Source organism: Tiliqua scincoides, chromosome 2 (assembly GCF_035046505.1).
Source record: "Tiliqua scincoides isolate rTilSci1 chromosome 2, rTilSci1.hap2, whole genome shotgun sequence".
NCBI lineage: Eukaryota > Metazoa > Chordata > Lepidosauria > Squamata > Scincidae > Tiliqua > Tiliqua scincoides.
In genome coordinates, this window is record NC_089822.1 from 102131643 (window position 1) to 102151959 (window position 20317).

The window sequence follows — 20317 nt, forward strand, 5'->3', positions numbered from 1 at the left end:
AAAGAAAGTCTCACAGCTGTAGAAAAGGAAATCATCAATTTAATGGTTCTTCATTTCCAGACATAGCACATCACATATAACTTTTGTGCCATAGACACACAACTAAGCAAAATGCGAGGACGGAGCTGGGGTGAACAAGGCAGTAGTTTGTTCTTCATCTCCATAAGGAGAGCCTCTCACTTTTGCATACAAGGATTTTCAGGGCTACAGAACTGTTCCATGACCAGGGAGAGCAATAAGGAGTCCAGCCTTCAGCCCGCTTGGCACCAAGTGGTTCAGTTTTGCAGGGAGAGAGAAAGAAACAGATCCAGTTCTGCTTTGGTGTAGCACAAGGAAGGCAGTCACGTGTACTAAGAGTAGGCAAGGAAGAGGGGCTTTGGTGAGGCAAACCCCAGGAGGAGGAGGAGTAGCTACAATAAGGTGGGAATGTCTGCACTAAAGCCCACAAAATACTTGGGATGAGGGAAGAGAAGGGGAATGGGGAGGGGAATGGGGTGATCAGAGGGGAAAAGAACTGAGAGACCAAATCCTTATCATCATCCTATCTAGTTCCACCTCCAAATGTGGAGGGATTAAATGGCAGAATGCTAGTAGTGGCTCCTTGACCCCTTCCATCCCTCACAGCTAGGACATGGCTCGCCCTCCCAAGGCTCACACTCCTGGACCAGGAGAGGGAGATGCAGAGAGGGCAGGGCCTCTCTCATTATCTTATGGAGGCATCACTTGGGAGATCATGATCGGACTCCTCAGTTTCCTCATTTGGGGCCGATTCACTGTTCGATACCGGAGTGAAAGCAGGAGATTTTCTGAAAGAAAAAAAGGGCGGGGGTCACATGGGCACTGGGGCTGTGGGAGGGGTGGAAAGGTCTGGCGAGTTCTAGTTACGAATAGGGCAAAGCAACAAGGTGGGCATTGGTGGACAAAGCAGATTTGGGAAAGCATTCCGATACCATAAATGGGGCATTGGTGGAATGTGGGAGGTTACATGATATCTATATTGAACACTACTGGAGGGCACAAAGAAGCACTGAGGAGGCCACAGGAGCTTCTTTGGGTTCTGGCCAAGCCCAAGGCTGCATGGGGGTGAGGGGAGGGGCAGGGTAAAAATCCTCCCCAGCCTGGCGCTGCACTGAATTCATTGTCCTATAAACCAGTGCAAAAGCCCAGCAGGTCAGCGAAGCTTCTTTTGTCCGGTGGAGCTTCTCGTTCGACAGCGATTGCATCTGTCAAAACTGCATCACCTTCTAGACACACATGGCACGAAACACAACTCCTGTAAGTCTGCAAGGGGGGGGGGGTTACAGCCAATCACTCAGAATCCAGCCCAACTTGTTTATCCCCTCTGATGAACACTCCTCTTCCTTCCCTTCCCATGATGAGGAAAGGAACCTGCAAGCCAAACCCTGGCTCCCACTGCCCTTCCCAGTGCTAGCAAGGTAACAAATGGCTAGAGACCCACTTTCCTCCTCCCCTTCATTCTGCCCTCCCACCCAAGACTGGGACTTGGGAATATCCTCTGAGAGGCACTTACCTGTCTCCAGACTGGGTGATGAGCCGGCGGCAGGTCTCCATTTGCACATCCAGCCCACGCTTCATGCTGCACATCTCCATGTATTCGTGAAGGTGCCGGTTCATATCATTCTTTGCTGTTGCCAACTCCAGCTGCATAAAAGTGAAGTAAACAAAGAGGAGTCATCCTGTCTACAGTATCCAAGGTAGCCTAGACCACCCCCAAGCAATCAGGGCTGACTGACTCAAACCTTTTTCTACCCTAGGAAGGCACTTTTGCCACCCCTACTCTGGCTTCAAGTTGCATAGGGGGGGAAAAAACAGGTTTCCTCTGATGAAGACTTTCCCTACTGCATCTGCTCCCTCCCCTGTCCCTGCCACATATACAAGAGTAAGGTCTCAGCATTGTCACACTCCAGTGTAACCAGGAATGCTGGGTGGAGTTATACAGATTGAGGGGCTGTCTGGATCCTGAGTGGCCAGGGAGACAGACTGAAGAGAGAGAAACGTAGAGAGAGAGAGAAAGAGAGTCTAACGTAGATAGGCTTCAGGCAGCTAAACAAGAAATAATGTGATTTCTTGTTTCAAAGAATGGGAATGTGCTTTGCGGCCATGAACAAATTTAAGTCATAGAGCAAAAGAGAGGGGCTGAAAAACCTTGCTGCTGTAGGACATATGCTGGATACTGTTGTCTCAAGGAGAGAAATTCTGTTCCGCCTTTGAACGTCCCCTAGCCTAGACCATGTCAATCCCTTTCCTACTCCACAGTACTCAATATAATGAGAAGGGATCATAAATTGAATGGGGGGAAAACTTCAGGAGATAAAATGTGCAGGACAGAGTGCCTAGATTCTAGCATCACTTTGTGAGCAAAGCAACTGGATTCCCCAATTAGCCAAAGGCACTAATAATTGTGCCACCTTAGGTGACTCTCTGTACTACTTATCAAGAATAAAGCCATTCCTCCACAGACAGCCAATCTCAAGGCCATGGGCACTGCACAATCTGTCAACACCACTGACTTTTCAATCACCCTTCTTCTCAGATAGCCTTCACCCTCCCTCTCTCTTCTCCCTCTCTTTGGCTGGTGAAGTTCCTATATTTTATCTCCAGCTTTGCCATTATAGCAAGCATGACTTGCTTTATCTTTGTTGCCTATTTCTGTGCATTACAAGGATCCTGAAAAGCCCAAAGGCTGTAAAAGAGGTAAGAAACGCTGTGGATTACTGGTTTCATATTTCCTTGAGCGGCCTGAGATGGGTAAAGGGAATTTTCCTACCTTCCAGGGAAACAGAGTATTTGCACCACAATTAGCACAGTCTCCTGTTTAGATATTTCTGCTCCTTTATTCAAAAGAACATGAGCCACTGCAGGATAAACATCAGCCTAAAAATGTAACTTTCTTGTTTTTGCTTTAACACACTCACACCTGAAGATGACTGCGCTGCTCACAAGCCTACTTCCAGCACCCTGAATAGAGCAATAAAATCACCACCATCTGTCTCACTTGCTCCCCCTCCTGTCCACCCTCCCATTTGTTTCCCGACATCCCACCTCAATTTGGTCGATGGTCTCTTGATATTCCTTCTCCCTGCTTTTGAAGAGTGATTCAGTGTCCTTGATGACTTTCTCCAAACTGTCATCTGGTTGCTGGCAGGGAAAGCCGTGGTGCCCCAAGACAAAAGGAAAAAAGGAGCAAGTGCCAGCCATCAGAGAGAGAGGTTACATAAGCATCCACGTCACCAAGCACCATGGCAAAGAAGAGCCAATTAAAGAAAACTATTTGAAAGCCCTCGTCTATGGCATGTTTACAAGGTTTGCCGTTTCTGTAGAGAGCTGGTGTCTTGACTACGAGATTGAACTAAAGATCAAGAAATCTCTAGTTCAAATTTCATCTTAAACATGAGTTTACAAGATGGCCTTATATGGACTTCTTCAGCCTTTACTCCTTCCCTCTACTTGCAGTATGGACATAATACTGACCTACTTTACTAGGTAGTTGTCAGCACTACTACAAGGGAGTTTAGCAAAACACTGAAAGCATTTATGTAACACTTTGGGTTGTACAAAACATACATTTAATAAATGTATCTTATCCTTTGAAGGCATTCTCTGTCTTCAGAAATTCTACAAAACTCTAGCACTATTAGAAAAGCTACCATAGAAAGTTACTAAATTCTCACTTGCAGGACATATTTCCATTCATTTTAAAAACAAGGCTTATAGCTCTTAGAACAAACATGAGTTTTATAGAAAATCTGTATAATTTGGGTCCCATCATACTAACAAAATCCAACAATGGCTGAACTGCCTCTTTTCCTGTCCACCAACTTGAAAACACAGTGAGTAGAGGATGTCAAGCATCAGGTAGGACACAATTTATGGCCATTTCCAAACACATGCACATCCAAGGCCTTTCTGCTGAAGCTCTGAGCACAACTTGTACAATGTCATAAGTCACTAAAACAAGTCAAGTTGTACTCATTGGCCATGGTTGGCCCATCTATGACATGGGTGACAAATTGTGGAATAGATGCCCACTGTCTCCCTCCAGTTTGCAGCCCATGGAGCCAGTCCCCTGACCCAGCTCCTTCCTTTGTGCAGGTGCTTTAAATAAAGCAGAAAATGTGGAGCATGCTGGGAGTTCTCCCAATATGTTAAGCACTTCCTGCTTTGGAGGAAGGAGCAAAGTGACAGGGCACGGGACCAGATTGGAATGCAGTAATCCTATCCCTCACCTCATTCCTTTCTCTGCAGGGGCACTTTACACAAAGCATGTAATGCCAAACCACTCACAGTGGTGGTGGTGCAGGAAGAGGGGGCTGCCAACAACCTAACATGCCTAAGCAAAAAAGATCAGCAAGCAGAGTGAAATGGCTGGGTGGGCAGATGCAGACCTCAGAGCATCCTTTGTCAGTGTGCCACTCCCTCAACTTGCTGCTCAAAGCAGCCACTTCAGAGCCCAATCCTCTGCATGTCTACTCAGAAGTAAGTCCCATTATAGTCAATGGGGTTTGCTCCCAGGTAAGTGCGGATAGGATTGGGCTCTCAGTCAGCCTCATGCCTGATACTGTAATAACTCCAGTCTTGGTGCATCAAAGATTGTGTAATCTGTTTTAAAGCACATGGGTTGAACCCCTAAAGCTAAAGGAGCTCTAACAGCCAGGTAACCAAGACTAAGGTTCATGTTGAGTTCATGGCTCCTCCCCTTTAGAAGCAGAACCAACACATATTTCACAAACTAATATTTGTCTATAAATGGGGCTTTTCTTGGCCCAAAATTTTGACTGACCTTTTTTTTTTTTTTTTTTAGTAAAAGAGCACACAAGTTCCAATAACCACCCCCAAGTGTGCAGGAGAGGGAAAAGCCACAAAGCATGGCTGGCAGGTCCTGTGTAGAAGTCTACAGGGATGAGAGAAGGTGGCATCAAACGCCTGGAAGACAAAAGGTCATCCATTACCTCCCCCTGTGCCTCAGCAGCAGCAATAGCATAGCCCGAGAAATCCTCCCAAAGCAGCAAGGTTTCTTCAGTCTCCTCCCAGGTAAGGCTATCACAGTCATCTTCAAAGTCATACTCCCTCCTGGAGACAAAGGAATCAAATGTCAGCAGAGAGAAGACCGGGAGGCTCCTGGGAAAGACTAGGTTGTGGGGAAAAGTGTCTTAATCAGTAGCAGGAATGGCCAGCTTTTGTATTCCTGGGGGCCACGAAGTTCAGTCTAGATATGATGCCTAGAGCCAGAACAATAGAATCCCTTCACACACAGGCTCTATAATACTAATTATAGTATAGCAAGGCTAGTTAATTTCTAGCAGTAGAGACTTCATAGAGGATGGGTTTAGGAAATATGTGGTTATTAATGGGCAGGAGGTCTGGTCTAGAGGGTAGAGCCTCTGTTTGCCTGAAGATAACATCCGAAGGTCGCCAGTTCGAGGCCACCAGCACCGTGAACAGCGAGACCTTGAAGCAGCTGACAAGCCTAGCCGAGTTATTCCACCTGCTCTTTGGCCACTGTCAGCCTGTGTGGGAGGAAAATGGAGGCCAGAATGTGATACCAGATCATAAAAGAGCCATCTGAAATGTTGTGGTTCTTGAAAGACAGAACCTTCTTCAATTCTAAAAATCCCTATTGGGATTTAGTATAGCCTGCCTATGTAAACCGCCTTGAATTAAAGTCTGAGGAGAAATCTGATGACCAAGAAAGGCGGTATATAAATACCTGTATTATTATTATTATTAATGGGGGGGGGAGAGAAATGGTTTTGAAGGAACAATTGAGCTACCTGAAAGGTTCCTTCAAGAGGCAGGCTGGCAGTGGTCCTTGCCTTTCCAGAATGCTTTAGAGATAGCTTTACAATGTGACTTACACTGAAACACAGAGGATTGTTTCTCCTTTACAAAAAAACTGAGCAAAATTTTTATAATGCCTTGACTAAAATTTGGTAGGGTCATGGATGATCAGATAAAGTTGCTTTCAGGAGGCCAAGTGAGAAATTGGCAGCATGAGAAGCTGGTTCCTCTCCCACACTTTGCTCCCAAGCAGCGTGTGCATCTCCCCCATATCCATGGAGGATATGTTCCCCCCAGATATGGAAACTACAGATAAAAGGAGAACCTAAACAAAGGTTCAAAAATGCACCCCCATCACGTAAATTACTTACCTGCTGGTGTTTGCAGGCTCCCTGGGTCTTGCTAGCCATTTGCTGACTACAAAATAGAGACAGGAAACACTCACAGGAAGTGAGGTAGAGAACTGAAAGGAACATGACACGAAGTTCTTTGAGACCCAGGGAGGTTGCAAACACCAGCAGGTAAGTAATTTGCACAATGGGGGTGCATTTTGGAACCATGGATAATTGAAACCACGGATACTGGAGGATGGAGAGAGAGAGAGAGAGAGAGATTACACACACCACACACACAGACACACAGACACAATTTTTAAAAGCAGGCTACACTCACAGCTGGTTCAGCATCCTTTGCATCTCCTCGTTTATGCTCATGGCTGTCGTCTCATCCTCTTCTTCCTCTTCATGTTTTTTAGAGGCCTCACTCTCAGACAGGGAGGTGTCCTCATCACTGACTAGCTTTCGCTCCCGCTTCCGCCCCACTGTAGTTGGGACCTTAATGGGAGACAAGTGCAGAGACTACAGAACGAGGTTGGGTTGGAGGTCAGAGGTGGGTGGGTGAGAAGAGATGCAGGGGGAAAAAGGACGGAGTGGGGTGACAAAGATACAGAATGAGAGAAAGAAGAAGGGAGGGAGAGAGAGATGGGTTCATTATGACCAGGTTAAAGATGATGCGATGGCTAAAATGCGATTTTAGGAATCTCTACTTTCAAATTAAAAACTAAGCAACTGAAAATGGAATCTGATGAGGGTTCACAGTAAGGGAACTCAAATCATACCCCAGAGATGGAGGCAGAAGGACAGAGCAAGACAGAGGTTTTAAAACAGAGGGAGAAAAATGCCAGGATTTAACAGTCAAATTTTGTTTTACAAAAAGCTTCTAACTTGCATATTTTTCCAGCTCAATGAAAAAAACTAACCAACTGCTTCTGTAGGGAAAGCAAGAGAAGGAAGAGTGAGAGAGCAAGTGCAAAATAGTGAGTGAGTGAATCAGACAAAGAGAGAGACAGAAAGGGGTGGGGGGAAAGGAGAGAGGTGGTGTTAGACACACACACACTTTGCACCAGGTCTCCCTCTCCAGTAGCTCTCCCTTATGATGCCCACTAACTCTTGCTGAAAAATGCTGCTGGGGTTCCCAAATGCTCCATGGGGATTATAGGAAGAAGGCTGCTCTCAAACTGCCTGTCAGTTTTGCTCAAATGGCTGAAGTGAATACATGGAATGAGGCTCAGAGTGGCAGCACAGACTCTCCTTGGAGAGGGCCATGTGTTGCTTCTTCATGTTTCCCTTCCTCCCACATGGGAAGGATATCTGGCACTGCTCACCTGAAACATTTTGATCATGTCCTCACAGTTGCGTTGCTGGGCCACATCGCACAGTTTAGCTGTGATATCTATGCGCCTGCAGATGTCCATGTCCACTTTCATGGCCTTTTCCTGAATCTTGGTATCCAGCTCAGTAAGGTTCTGGCCCAGCACAAAGGATTTAAAAAAAAAAAAAAAGGCTGAAATTAGGCCCAAGATCTTTCAGATACCAATTATGCTGCTGCATGAGATCTCATGTTAAGTAGGGGGAGAGGAATTGTGCCAGCATCACATTCAATAGCTAGGCACTAAGGCACCCTCCATACAGTTCCACTGTCATCACTCTCCAGACCTGCATTTAGGTGGTACCCAAGTATGTGTATATTCGGGGTAGTCAAGAAACTCACATTACTCATCAGCCCCTTGAAAACCACCAACTCTGCTTTTAGCTGCTCCACCTTCAAAGCCAGCTCTTCCTGACATGCTTCTGCTTCTTGGGCCTCCTGGTTGAAAGGGAGACATAGGAATTAAAACTTAGAGAGCGAGACAGAATCAGGATACAAAGAACTGGAGGAAAAAGGAAGACTCTTACCTCACTCAGCTCAGCCACCCGGTCTTGTAGCTGAACACGTAAGGTATACTCCTCTTCCCACCTGGTGAGACAAACAGACCAAAGGTGTGCCAATAGTTTGTACCAAACTGTACCTGGAACCAACTGGAGAACAGAAGGATCCCTTCCTCTGGTGAGATTTGGGCCTGGCAAACAGGAACCTTTACTTGGGCCAATAATATACAAAAAGAATTGGGAAGATAATAAGTACACCTTCTGGAATGCATTGCAATGACAGCTGACAGACTCTGTGCACAGATTTAAGTCATCTTGCTTCGAGTTCACCTGCTCCTTTTCATACACTACTGGAAACAGAATGAGTGTAACCACACACTATGTTTAGTAACTGCAACATGCTCCCTACCCCTGCCCCAGAATAAACCACATTGACAGATGACCCCTGCCTCTCCTCTCTGCTATGCTGGATCAGATCAATGGGTATGTCTAGCCTCATCAGTTTTTGGGCAGCCAGAGTTAGCATTCCCCCTTCCTTGCTCCACAACTATACCTGGCATTCAGCTGTCTCTGGCATATGGAGTGGCATTCTACTTCCCTCATATAGCCAGATAAGACTCACTATAAAGAACCCCTTGTGGAAACTAAGCCAGTGGTTCTCAAACTTTTTAGAGGCCCTAGAGACTGCTGCCTGATTTATAAATGCCAAGAGGTGAGGCTATGCTGGTGATTGGGCAGCAATGCTTCCCCCCCCCATGAGTAGCAGCTTGTTTAACCCTTGATGCACATAGTCTAATCTGCCCTATCAGTTTCACAAACTACCAAAAATTGGGTCACGGCCTACTGTTGGGTCTTAGACAATTTGAGAACTGCTGCCCTAAGCCACATCTGTGTAAGTTTGGTCAACTAAGACTCCATTTTTCAAGCCCAAGCCTCAGTCCATACAGCTCAGAGTCATACTAAGCAGATAGGGTGTTGTCCAGTTGTCAAGGGGTTGAATTTTACTGCCTTCTTTGCACCAAACAACATCTTTCAGAAGCAGAATAAATAATTATACAGGTTGCATATTCAGATCACAGAATTTAGCTTATCAGTGCAGAATTTGGGTAACCTAACCAGGGTGGAGATTTTTAAGACCAAAGAATGTTACCATCTTAACATTTTGGTTAATGATGGTTAATGTGTTAACCATCAAAACGTTTCTTAACATCTTAAGAATGTTACCATATCAACGTTTTGAAAACAAAACAAAAACTGGCAGGGAGAATATACTTCAAACATTTTTCTTTTTGTAAAAATTAGTTTAAATTTTTGCATTGCAAGAAAATTTAGGAGAGCTATAACATTTCTGTTTCTGTATCACCTCCTTATAGAACAAGCGGTTGATTAGGGACCACTAGGAACATAGAATCGGAAGCTCACGCACACATACACTGGTCTTAGCTATTCAGCAGCTGCTGAAGCAGCAGCATACGTAAATTCATGTCCATACTGTGTTGGACTGCTCCAACAGAGCATTTTAGGAGACATCAGTGCAAGAGCTTATGCAGTACTATGTGCTATTATCAGACAGGTCAGCTGCCTTACCCAACCGAGTTGGTATAGTGTATAGACACATCCTGGGAGTATCACTGTAAACTGAAAGGTGCAATAGAAATAAAACATCTAGGGCCCAATCCTATCCACTTTTCCAGCACTGGTGCAGCTGCAATGCAGCCCCAAGGTAAGTGAATAAATGTTCCCTTATCTTGAGGAGGCCTCTGCAACTACCTCCCTACCACAGGATGCAGCACACAGCCCATTGGCACAGCTGCACTGGCACTGGAAAACTGGATAGGACTGGGCCCCTAAGCTGTTCTCTGCTGGTTTGCATTGCTTCAGAATCTTGCAGGCTACCTTAGGTGCTAGTGTCCAACGTGACACATATAGTTGGTACAAGAGGGCTGGTATTTCTCTTGTTTTGCACTGTGCAGAGCACTTCTGAATGACTATAAGGGAACAACAGAATCAAAAAGCCACAGAGTATGAAGTCATCTAATCCAGCCTTCTGCTCAGGGTTGGGATCCAAACAGCTACTTTGGATACACCCAAGAGCTTCACAGATGCCCACTGGGATTTTAAACATTTTGCCTGTGTACCGCAGATGCATCACTATAAACTGCTTTTAAAATTCTCTTCAGAATTAAGTCATTTGCCTTATGACTGTGAGGAGGGTACTAGTTTGAGAAACACATCCAAGGCCATCCTGCGTATGGCACTTCATGCATGCTTCTTTGTATCTAAAGCACCCTTTACTACTAGAAAGGTCTCCCAAATCAGAGAGGTTCAGAGTCTTCCAGAAAAGTTTGTGTCTCAACAACATGCTCCCCACACAGTAGCAGCTTCTGCACACACACAACCAGTGCTGATGCAAATGTGTAGCTGGATCCTTATCCACATTGCAATGCTCACCAAATCACATCCATCAAACACATGATGGAGACATACATCCCCATTGAGAGAGACCAAGATGGAGGTGGGAAGAGAGTGAGAGGGAGGAAGTCTGGTCAGCAGTCACTGTGTGGATCAGGGTTATTGTTCTGATATTTCAGGTCTCTTGTGAACATTTACTCTCCTCCCTCCAAACATCCTTTTGAGTACCGAATAGAACAAATTCCACTTTAAGCAATCCCACCCCTTCCTTCAAGCAGCTGGCTGGGCTGCATTGCCCTCTTGCCTTGAGAAAAATAAGTGGAATTTTTCTCTAGCAAACCCAAGCCAAATATTACGTATGCCAGAAGAATCCACAAGTACACCCACCTCTGATGGACAAGAACAAATTAGTGATGACTCACTGTTGATGGAACACCACAGAAAACTAGACAGAATGCAGGAAAGAAGGAATGACTCAGGCTGCAGGCACACACAGGGAGAGGCAAACTGAAAGTTTACATCTCTAGAGGAGAAAAAGTTATTTCTGCAAAATATGTTTAAAGTTGCCTTCCTCTTCTGTCCCAGGAAAAACAAAAGTCCATTATTTCATTTTAAAGTTTCTTTTTTAAGACACGTTGGCTTAAACTAAAATCTATTATGCAGCTAAAGTAAAGCTTAGAAACTCTTAAAACTGAGTTTATTCCCAGATATCAAGACAGGACATGGTTGCAAGACACCGAGATAAAAAGTGCTTTGCAGTTTTGGAAAAATAAAATCTGTTCTGATTTTGATGCATATCTTCCGATGCGTAATGCATATGGCGGAGAATCAGGTTTCCTTTAATGTACGTAACTCATCCTGATAGCAGTACTGGGTGGCAGAATGTTAGAAGACAAATGGAATGGGATCTTGGGAACTGGGTTTTATAAATACTGGTATATAGATGGGAAACTTATTTAAACGAGTCTTTTCTCTTGGAAGTTTCCACCTTGTCCCAGACCACATTAAATTGTTTCCACCTTGTCCCAGACCACCCTTCATCTCACCTAACTATGGAAAAGAGGATATGCACTTCTATGTCCCTCCCTAATCCAATGTGATTACAAACTACGCCCTCTTCTCATACTAGAAACCGAAGATGGACTAAGTACTGAAACATGAACAACTCTGATCAGACAGCCGTGGGCCACTGAAATCAGAAGGAAAGCCTCCATCCCAACCTCTCTCCTCACCATAACCCAGTTCCTCATTCTCATCTGCAATGCACCACTTCCTAATAATAGTCTCATTGCAACAGTCCCTCCTCCCTTCTCCACACCACCCAGACAGGCAAAGAGTATTTGGCACACAGTTTCCTTAAGTGACCTACCTCCCTCCATCCTAGGAAGCTGCTCCAACACAACATCCACGCACACATTCTCATACCACATCTGATATAAAGGAAGACAAAAAGAAGGGGTGCTGCATTGTTGGGGGCAGGAGGAGGGATAGAAATCTTTTAAATAAATAAATCCCCAGTGAGGCCATTGAAATGATGCCAGACTAACAGCAATGCTTCTTTTATCCAAGCCAAGAAAACTTCATTATCTGAAGACATTCCAATGACAAGAGAAACTATGAAAAAAGAAACCCAACAGCTCTGCCAAAGAGAACCAAACCTAATCTAGGGTGTCAGGATTTTACAGCAGCAGTAGAAATTACTATTAAGCTTATCTGGTTGCTCCAACTAAACCCTGATCTGGATCCTGCAGAGTAACTGAATTTCCAAAGACCAGCTTCAGAGCCTACAACAGTTATATTGTTATTGTATAACAGTACATATATACCAGTTTCAAGTTACCTAAACAACTATTTATTTGAAATATTGATATCCTGCCTTTCAGTTCTAGATGGCTGGGGTGGGCAAACTTTCAATTTTAGGAATCCTGGACCTTTTACAGTTGCATAGAAGAAGGAATTTCAGCAAGTGCAGCTTCTTGTCTCACAGATGACAAGTTGCACCTGCTGAAATTATCTCTCCTACACAATTGTTAAAGGTCCAGGATCCCTAAAATTGAAAGTTTGCCCACCCCACTATATAGCACCCCCAAGGCATCTTACAGCATAATTTAAAAATTGGGGGGGGGGGGAGAACAGAGAGCAAACACATCAAAAACATGCTTTTCTAACTGAGGCACGTACTTGCCAGAACTCTTGTTCTTTACTCATGTGAATATGCTAAAGAACAGGAGAATCCCTTTGTTGTATCCCGATCCACCAAGCAGTTTCCAGAAGCAGCTATCCAGACATCTCAGAGAGGCTCACCAGCAGCGTGCAAAACCAAACTGTTTCCTACCCCCAATACCTGAACTTGGTTTCAGTATGTACTCAAGTCCATGATGCCAGGAACAGCAGAAAAAGAAGAAAATGAACTCTAAGAGCATATCTACATCATAGACGTAAGCTGGAACTACTGAAAACTGTAGTTTTATGAGGGCAGGAGGAACTAAGACTCTAACACAATGATTTTCAACCTTCTTCATCTCATGGCACACTGACAAGGTTCTAAAACTGTCAAGGCACACCATTAGTCTTTTGACAATTAAGTCACACTGTTCTGTCAGCAGGAGGCTCACATCCCCCAAGGTCCCTACTAATAAATGACCCTAGCCCAAACTCCTGCGGCACACCTGCACCCCATTAGTGGCACACCAGTGTGCCAAGGCACAGTGATCGAAAATGATTACTCTCACAGAATTCTAAGCACCTTCACCAAGCTACAATTCCTAGAAGTCTTTGGCAAAGTAAAGTTGGCAATTAAACTGGTACAAACCAATATAAGTTAGACAAGGAACTGACTGACTTCTCTTCATTATTACTATCCTTGAAGGAAATGCAGTATTGTAACAAAGAATTAAACCTAAAGAGAGGTCAAGTTTTTAAAACACAAATGATACTGTTGTGCCACAGGCAATTTATCTGCACCTGGTTTCATTTCAGGTTAGGGAGCCTGAGTTTTTAAAATCCCCTTCTAGTCTCAAAATGTGGGTTTCTGCAGGTATCAGTAGCTTCAAATAAAACTGCATAGTCACCTTCTCTCTGTTTATCACTTTGCCAGCCTTACATTTTCAGAATTCAGAACACACTCTCTGGAAAGCACACAGCAGTTATTGATTTCTGCAGGTAGATTCCGTTTTCCCTCAGGAAAACACAACCGAGCCGTTTTATTGAGAAAAGGAGGAGTAACGAGGGGAAAAAGCATTAGTTCAGTTCTCCAGTCATTCCCATTTCCATAACTACTTGCCCCCGGAGAATGAAAATGCAAGTGCATGTACACTTAACTGTACATTAAACATATACTTAGTTCTTTAAATGCTCAACGTGCTTTGCAATTATCTCAGCAATCCTAACACTGACACTTACCAGATTCACACACCACAAGCGCCCCTTTCTCACATACATATGTGGCACATGCATGCATCCAGATCCCGCCACACATATCCAAATCTGTAGTTCAGAGTAGGTAGCTACTGTGTTCTTTTTACTAGCTTTAAACAACAGCTTGGCAAAGGGAATCTAAAGGTAAAGGTTAACCTCCTACCACTTTCCCTCCAAACAGGAAAAGTTTCACACCCTAGATTTATGTGGGTCAGGCTGCTGTTAAGGGAAAATAATGCGGAAACTTTCCTCATAATGTCTCTCTCATATGGGAGAACTTTTGGGTAGATTGTGTTGCATGTTTAACAAATGGAAAGAAGCTATTTTGGTTTTCTACCTCAGGCACCAAAATATCTTAGGCCATCTATGCTTTTAGCCATTTCTCTCACATACACTACAACGGCAGAAGCTAACTACAGGTTACCCTACGCAGATAAGTATAACATAGCCTTGAAAAGGATGAATCTGGAGCTGAAAAGCCACAGAGTGGATCCTTCTCCTCAGTGCACACCACATCCCCAAGGGGTTCCAAAGAATGTGCTTGCGAGAGTAAACATGTTTAGAACCTTGCAGAGAAACCATTTAGAAGAGCAAAGAAACATTAAATGGGGGCACAACTATCATCCCCAACTGGTTCTCTGTTTTGAATTCCACCCTGCCAGCTGTTTTTCTTGTTGCATGCTTCAAAAAAATAAAATGCTACCTTTTCACAAAAGACAGCCTTAAACATAGTTTACATAACATGTAGATATATCATGGAATTAACAAGTGTGGCCTACTGGCACAGCATTCCATTGAAATGCTATATGAAAAAGTAAGGGGAAAGTTTCACTGGCTATAGTTATAACGATTGTGACAAACAGGTTTTATAAATACTAATAATGGACAAATTCAGAACACCAATCCTGCAAATGCTTGCATTTACATAGAGGTTTGCTGACTCTGATCAAAATGGACAAGTGTCCACAGGATCAGGACTCATGTGTTCATTTTGCAGTTTGGAGGATGCTCTCATACAGTGCTCTCTCTCTCTATATATACACTCAGCAATTTAAAAAAATCAGACTAGAAGACTATGCTAAGATAACCTTCATTCTACACTCTGTAACAATCATGAGAATTTGAATCTATCTTCCTACAGTATGTTGCAGTTTGTCTGCCCATATGAACACAAGAAAAGAAGAGCCTTGCTGGATAAGATCCAGGTTTATCTAGTCCAGCTCTTACATCCTTTTCTAAAAGGAACCAGACAAATGTTTCCAGTGAACCCACAAGCGGGGATGAGAATAACAGCTCTTTCCACCACTGTTTAGTGGTGGAATATATCTAGTAGTACACTTCCTTCAAGTAAAGAAGTTCGATTTAACTATCAAAGGGAACCGCCACCAATAGAGTTCATTCTGATGAATTTATCATCTAAAGTTTTAAAATCTGTGGCCATCACTGTATTTTCTGGCAGAGAATGCCATTAAAAAATAGTTATGCATTGCACGATTATTCCCATCTGTCCTCAATCTACTGTCCACCGATTTCATTGCGAGACCCTGCGAGAAGAATTTCTCTTTGCCCATTTTCTGCACACCATTCACAATTTTATAATCTCAACAGTGTTTCCCCCCCCCCCCCCATCCTTTAAGGCCCAAACAGATACCAGATCTATGGCCTCTTTAAAAAAAATTGGCATCAACCATCCTGATCAGGCAGCAGCACATACAGAAAAGGGTTAACTTTTTGCCCATGACATTTCTGTGACCAGGATGACTCCCTCATAGCTTTTAGCCCCAGAAGGGAAGAAAGGCACCAGGCCTTCCCAGTAGGACAATTTTAACTCCCTCCACCCACCCATGGCTTGGAATTCAGCTGCAGATCACTCAAGTCAAGTCTGGTTTGGCCCTTAGTTGTCCCCCCCCCCCCCCAAATTAAATAAGTCCAAATATTTTAGCCTTTAGCCATGGGAGGTGCTCCTTCATTTTGATTGCCTGCCTAGTATAATCATGGAAGGTATATAAAGAGGCAGCACAATGAAACTATGATCTGTTTGGTCAGTGAGCCCCCAGTTTGTGAGATTTCACCAGGCAATGCCCATATAACTAACTCACTTCCAAAACTAAGATTTGCAAGGCTCCTGTGTTCAACACCAATTCCTATATTAGCAGGAAACCGTAAAAATATACAATCCTTCTCTCACTTTTGACTGGTCTCCCAGGGATGAGTGGTCATCTGCTACGAAATACTGAAAGTGGCTCTGCACACTGTGTGAGCATCATCTTCTCATGCTTCTTATGCAACTTGTGAAGAAGAAACTGGTACATCTCCCCAGAAACTCCTGCATGTGCTCTTGCACTAGTATCCTTTTCCTTGTTACACAAATGGTGTGGGGGGGGGGGGAATTCATCCAAGCCAGCTGAATTATCCCATGAAATACTGCTTCTTGGCAGTTGTTCACAGCTTGCCCACCTCACTATTCAAAGTGGGACCCCTCTTATGTGCTCAAATCTTCAGCAGTATCTGTGAAATTATTTTAAAGTACTTTGGACCCTTCTTTGTTTTCTTCCTTTTCGCATGTACAAAAGTAAGCATTAATAGCAAGTGCCTGGCCATCCTTACTTAGGCCTAGTGTCATTAGTGGAGTGCGATTTTTGGTGATAACAAAATAAAAACCCCAAAACCCAAAATTGCACCTCTAGATATTAAGAGGAAGTTGCAGTATATTTACATGGTCTAGAATTTTGCAGACACGGCAAGTCTTCCTACCTATCTCCCCCTTATTAAACCCTTCTGCCTTAATGCCTTAGGGTAGTGGTTCCCAAGTTTGTGACTGGTGGCTCCCCTGACCTATTGGGCCATTGGCCAGGGCTTCCCATTAGGGCTACAATTGTATAGGGTGGCAGGTTTTTCACAAGGATTCTGTGGCTCCCTGACTGGTTTCTGCAGCTTCCCAGGGAGCCACAGCTCACAGTTTGGGAACCACTGACTTAGGGACAAACTATATATTACAGGCAGTCACACACATCCTTTAAAACATTTTCTGATTTTTAAACTGAAAGCAGCCCCTTGAAAGAGGGAGTTTCAGCAGATGGGTTAGGGAAAGATGCTTAGTTTTCTTTTCCAGACATTTTCTGACTTAGAAAATCCCTCAACTGTTTTTCACCCTGTAGGGGGAAGGAAACTTGACGCAGAAAGATAGCAAGAAGAACAGATTAAAGAACTCCTCAAATTTCTCTGCTGAAACTCAGCAGTAGAGATTCCCTTTTGGTTTAAAGAGAGAAAAGGAAAGGGGAAGTTGAGAAAAGTCCCATGTGGCTGCATATTATGTGAAGTTTGGTTCTCCAAATGAAAAGGAGATGCTCAAGGACATTTAGCTGTAGCTGTTCATGTTCATCCCTTGTCTCTCCCTGCAGCAAAGGGCCAAACTATGTGTGATGCTAAACATATAATTATGTGGTCAGAGGCCTACCTTTATTATCATAATAACGTAAGAGGCCAAAGGCACATCTACTCCATTATCCTGTTTCCCACAGTGGGCCATCCGATGCCTTTGGCAAGTCCACAAGCAGAAGACAGAGGCATACTTCTCTCCCACCTTTGCACCCCTGCAACTGGTATTCAGAGGCCACTGGACCTGGAGGTAGTGCATAGTCATCATGACCAGTAGCCATCAATAGACCTACCGTCCATGAAATTTGTCTGAACCTCTTTTAAAGCCATTCAAGCTAGCAACCACCACCATATCTTGGGGTAAGTAGCAACTAGGCAGGGCTGCAATTTGGATCAGGACCACAGTGCAGAAGTCAGGGGTATGTGACCCTTTACTTCTGTGCTGATCCCCACAAAATACTCCCTCCTCTCCAGTTATAAACATGCCACGTACTAAGATTACATAAGTACCTTCTGCCAGGCACTCAATTTTTGTTTATATAAAGCAAAAGCATTTATGCCTGTAGAGCTAAGCACATCAAAAGTGCTATATAAACAGCACAGTACGAGCAGAAATAACACATCTGGGTTATTGTGTCTTGGGTTTTTGTGTGCAAATACACCCTACAAGTGTGCATTTACCAGTGGCAGGGCTGTGACATGAACTCGTTCCATTTGCCCCCCACATAAGATACATATGACAGCCAAGTAGAAAATGGTAACATTGGGACCACTATGCTGGTCCCAGTGCTACCTGCTGGTGCCTCAAGACGACTGGTAGGTGGGACTAGTGGACAGAAGTTGAAGTGACAGGAGCTGCAAGTTCAGGTTGCTTGTTCTGCTGTTTCATCCCTGTGGAACTCTTTTCTCCCTTTTGTGAAAAGGGGATCATGACTGTAAACCTGCTATAGAATGAGAAGACTCTGTAAAACCCAACTGCAGAGGGGAGCATTCACAGCACTAGTCAGACCTATGACTATAGGTCTGATACGTGTCTATGCCGTATCATCCACAAACCCATGGGCTAGTGGGGTTTTTTCTGTGTTGTGAAGGAAATGGGCACTCCATACCGCAATCTAGCCTTTTATGGTCTCTGGTCAATGACCCCTGGGGTGGGTTCTCTCCCTACGGTGCCAAAACCCCCTACTCATAATATCCTATAGAGGGCATGAAGACGCTATTGCGTAACAAGGAGGCAAATTAGTACCACTTTTTAAGAGCACTGGCTCACTTCTTTCCCATCTTTCACTCTTGAAGTGGGAAGGAACCTGCACCAGGACTGAAATGCTGCCATGGGCTCTCCATGCCCTTTTGTGGTCTCACCTTGATACAAGCCAAGCACAGGGCAGAAAGAGGACCTAAGGGTGGAAGCACCTGCAGTGGGGCAGAAGCAGGTATGAGAGCGCCCTTTGCTGCCTCTACCACTAGGATAGGTCCTAGCAGCCCATCACCCCTGGGTTGCCCTATTGCTGCACCCCCAGGTACCCCTCGCCCCCACTGAGCTTGGCACCACCGCCTCACCTGCGCTTGTACTCATCCCGTTCCCTCTTCACCTTGGCCAGGACGTTGTACAGAGCCCGGATCTCGGGGGTGATGGTGTCTATCTGCACCCCGACGCCGTCGGGGTGCACCCAGGAGACGCCGGGCCCTTGCACCAGGGTGGTTTCCAAACCCGGCCCCAGGCGGCGAGCCTGCGAGTAGGACCAGATGGTGCCGGGCAGGAAGCGAGAGGAGGACGAGAAGGCGCTGCCGGGCAGGGACGGCGACTGGGAGGAGGTGGGGGTGAGCGGAGCGCCGGGGTGGTGGCAGCTGGGGGAGCTCAGCACCCTCGAAGGGGCGCTCAGCCCCACCGGCCGGGTGCTGCTGCTGCTGCCGCCGCCGCCGCTACAGCCGAGGGAGAGCGCGAGCCCCAGCGGGCGGATGGGGCTGACGAAGCCCGTCTGCACGGCTTGGTCCCGCTGCTGCAGGCCGCCCCGCCGGCCGCCGCCGCCTTCCTCCAGGGCCTGCTGCAGCTGCTTCTCCAGCTGCCGGTTGCGGCGCTCCAGCTCGTGCACCTTGGCCAGGAAGCATCGGAAGCGGAGGTTGAGGGTCTTCAGCACGTTGATGTTGGAGCCCAGGTCGTTGCGCAGGGCCATGGCGGCCGGCGGCGCCGAGAAGGGCGCCCCGACGGCGAGGGCGGCCGGCGGGGCCAGCTCCCCGTCCAGGGGGTCTCCCCGGGGGTCGCCGGGGGTCAGGAAGAGAGCCGGGTGCTGCTGCTGGGGCTCCGCCGCGGCCAAGCCCTGCTGCTCCTGCTGCAGGAGGAAGAGGTTGGAGCCGAATAGTGGGTTCATGGCTCCAGCTGCCGTCCAGGGGCTGCAACGGGGCCGGGGAAGCGGCCGGTGGGAGGGGAGAGGCGGGCGGCGAGGCCAATCACGTTTGCTAGCGCCTGGCCGGCGGGCAGAGAAGGGGCGGCTCCCGCGCAAGGAGCCGCCTCCTGCCGCCGCAGAGGGGAGGAGCCTGGTGGAAAGAGATGCAACCCTTGGCGGCGGCGGAGAGCGGCAGGAGGCATGCGGAGTGCTGGGGGGGAGGCGCACTGCACGTCTTGGGGGGACCTGAGGACGCCCGGCTGGCTGGCGCCGTCGATGCCAACACAGCGCAGAGCGCGCACGTCCCAGCACTGGACTGGACTCGCGCGCCCCCCTCCTGCGCGCCCGCCTTGCCCGGGACGTTGCAAAGCCCGCGCTTGGGCTTCTTCTTCGCCCCAGCAGCAGCAGGGAGCCTACAACGCCCAGGAAGGAAGCGCCCCATCATGCCTGCTGCTGCTGCCTCTGTATGCCTCTAAGCCAGCCATTTTCAGCCCCTGTGCTGTGGCACACTGGTGTGCCACAAATACTCTGCAGGTGTGCCATAGGAGTGTCATGTTTGAGTAGAGCCATTGGATGTGAGCCCCCTACCAGCAGCATGCTATGCCTTGTCAATGGTCCAAAAACTGATGCCTTGGCACTTTAGTGCCTTCCCAGTGTGCCGTGAGATGAAAAAGGTTGAAAATCATTGCTCTAGCAGTGGCAGCGGCCTCACCCAGCCCT

The 20317-nt window shown here is 46.2% G+C and overlaps 1 protein-coding gene across 2 annotated transcripts; it reads right to left on the bottom strand.

Annotated features, from left to right (window-relative positions):
* Positions 1 to 19: 19 nt before the first annotated feature.
* IFFO1 (intermediate filament family orphan 1) lies at positions 20 to 19612 on the bottom strand. Of its 2 annotated transcripts, none has more exons than XM_066617359.1 (9): positions 18774 to 19612; positions 8034 to 8094; positions 7849 to 7944; positions 7463 to 7603; positions 6472 to 6632; positions 4971 to 5091; positions 3064 to 3159; positions 1532 to 1662; positions 20 to 806 (listed from the first exon to the last, which is right to left on the bottom strand). In XM_066617359.1, the coding sequence occupies exons 1-9, from the start codon at positions 19580 to 19582 to the stop codon at positions 704 to 706; spliced, it is 1719 nt and encodes a 572-aa protein (XP_066473456.1). In that variant the 5' UTR covers positions 19583 to 19612; the 3' UTR covers positions 20 to 703. The 2 variants fall into 2 exon arrangements, with proteins under 2 accessions (XP_066473456.1, XP_066473455.1); XM_066617358.1 differs by having other exon boundaries at positions 6472 to 6656.
* Between the last annotated feature and the right edge of the window lie 705 nt (positions 19613 to 20317).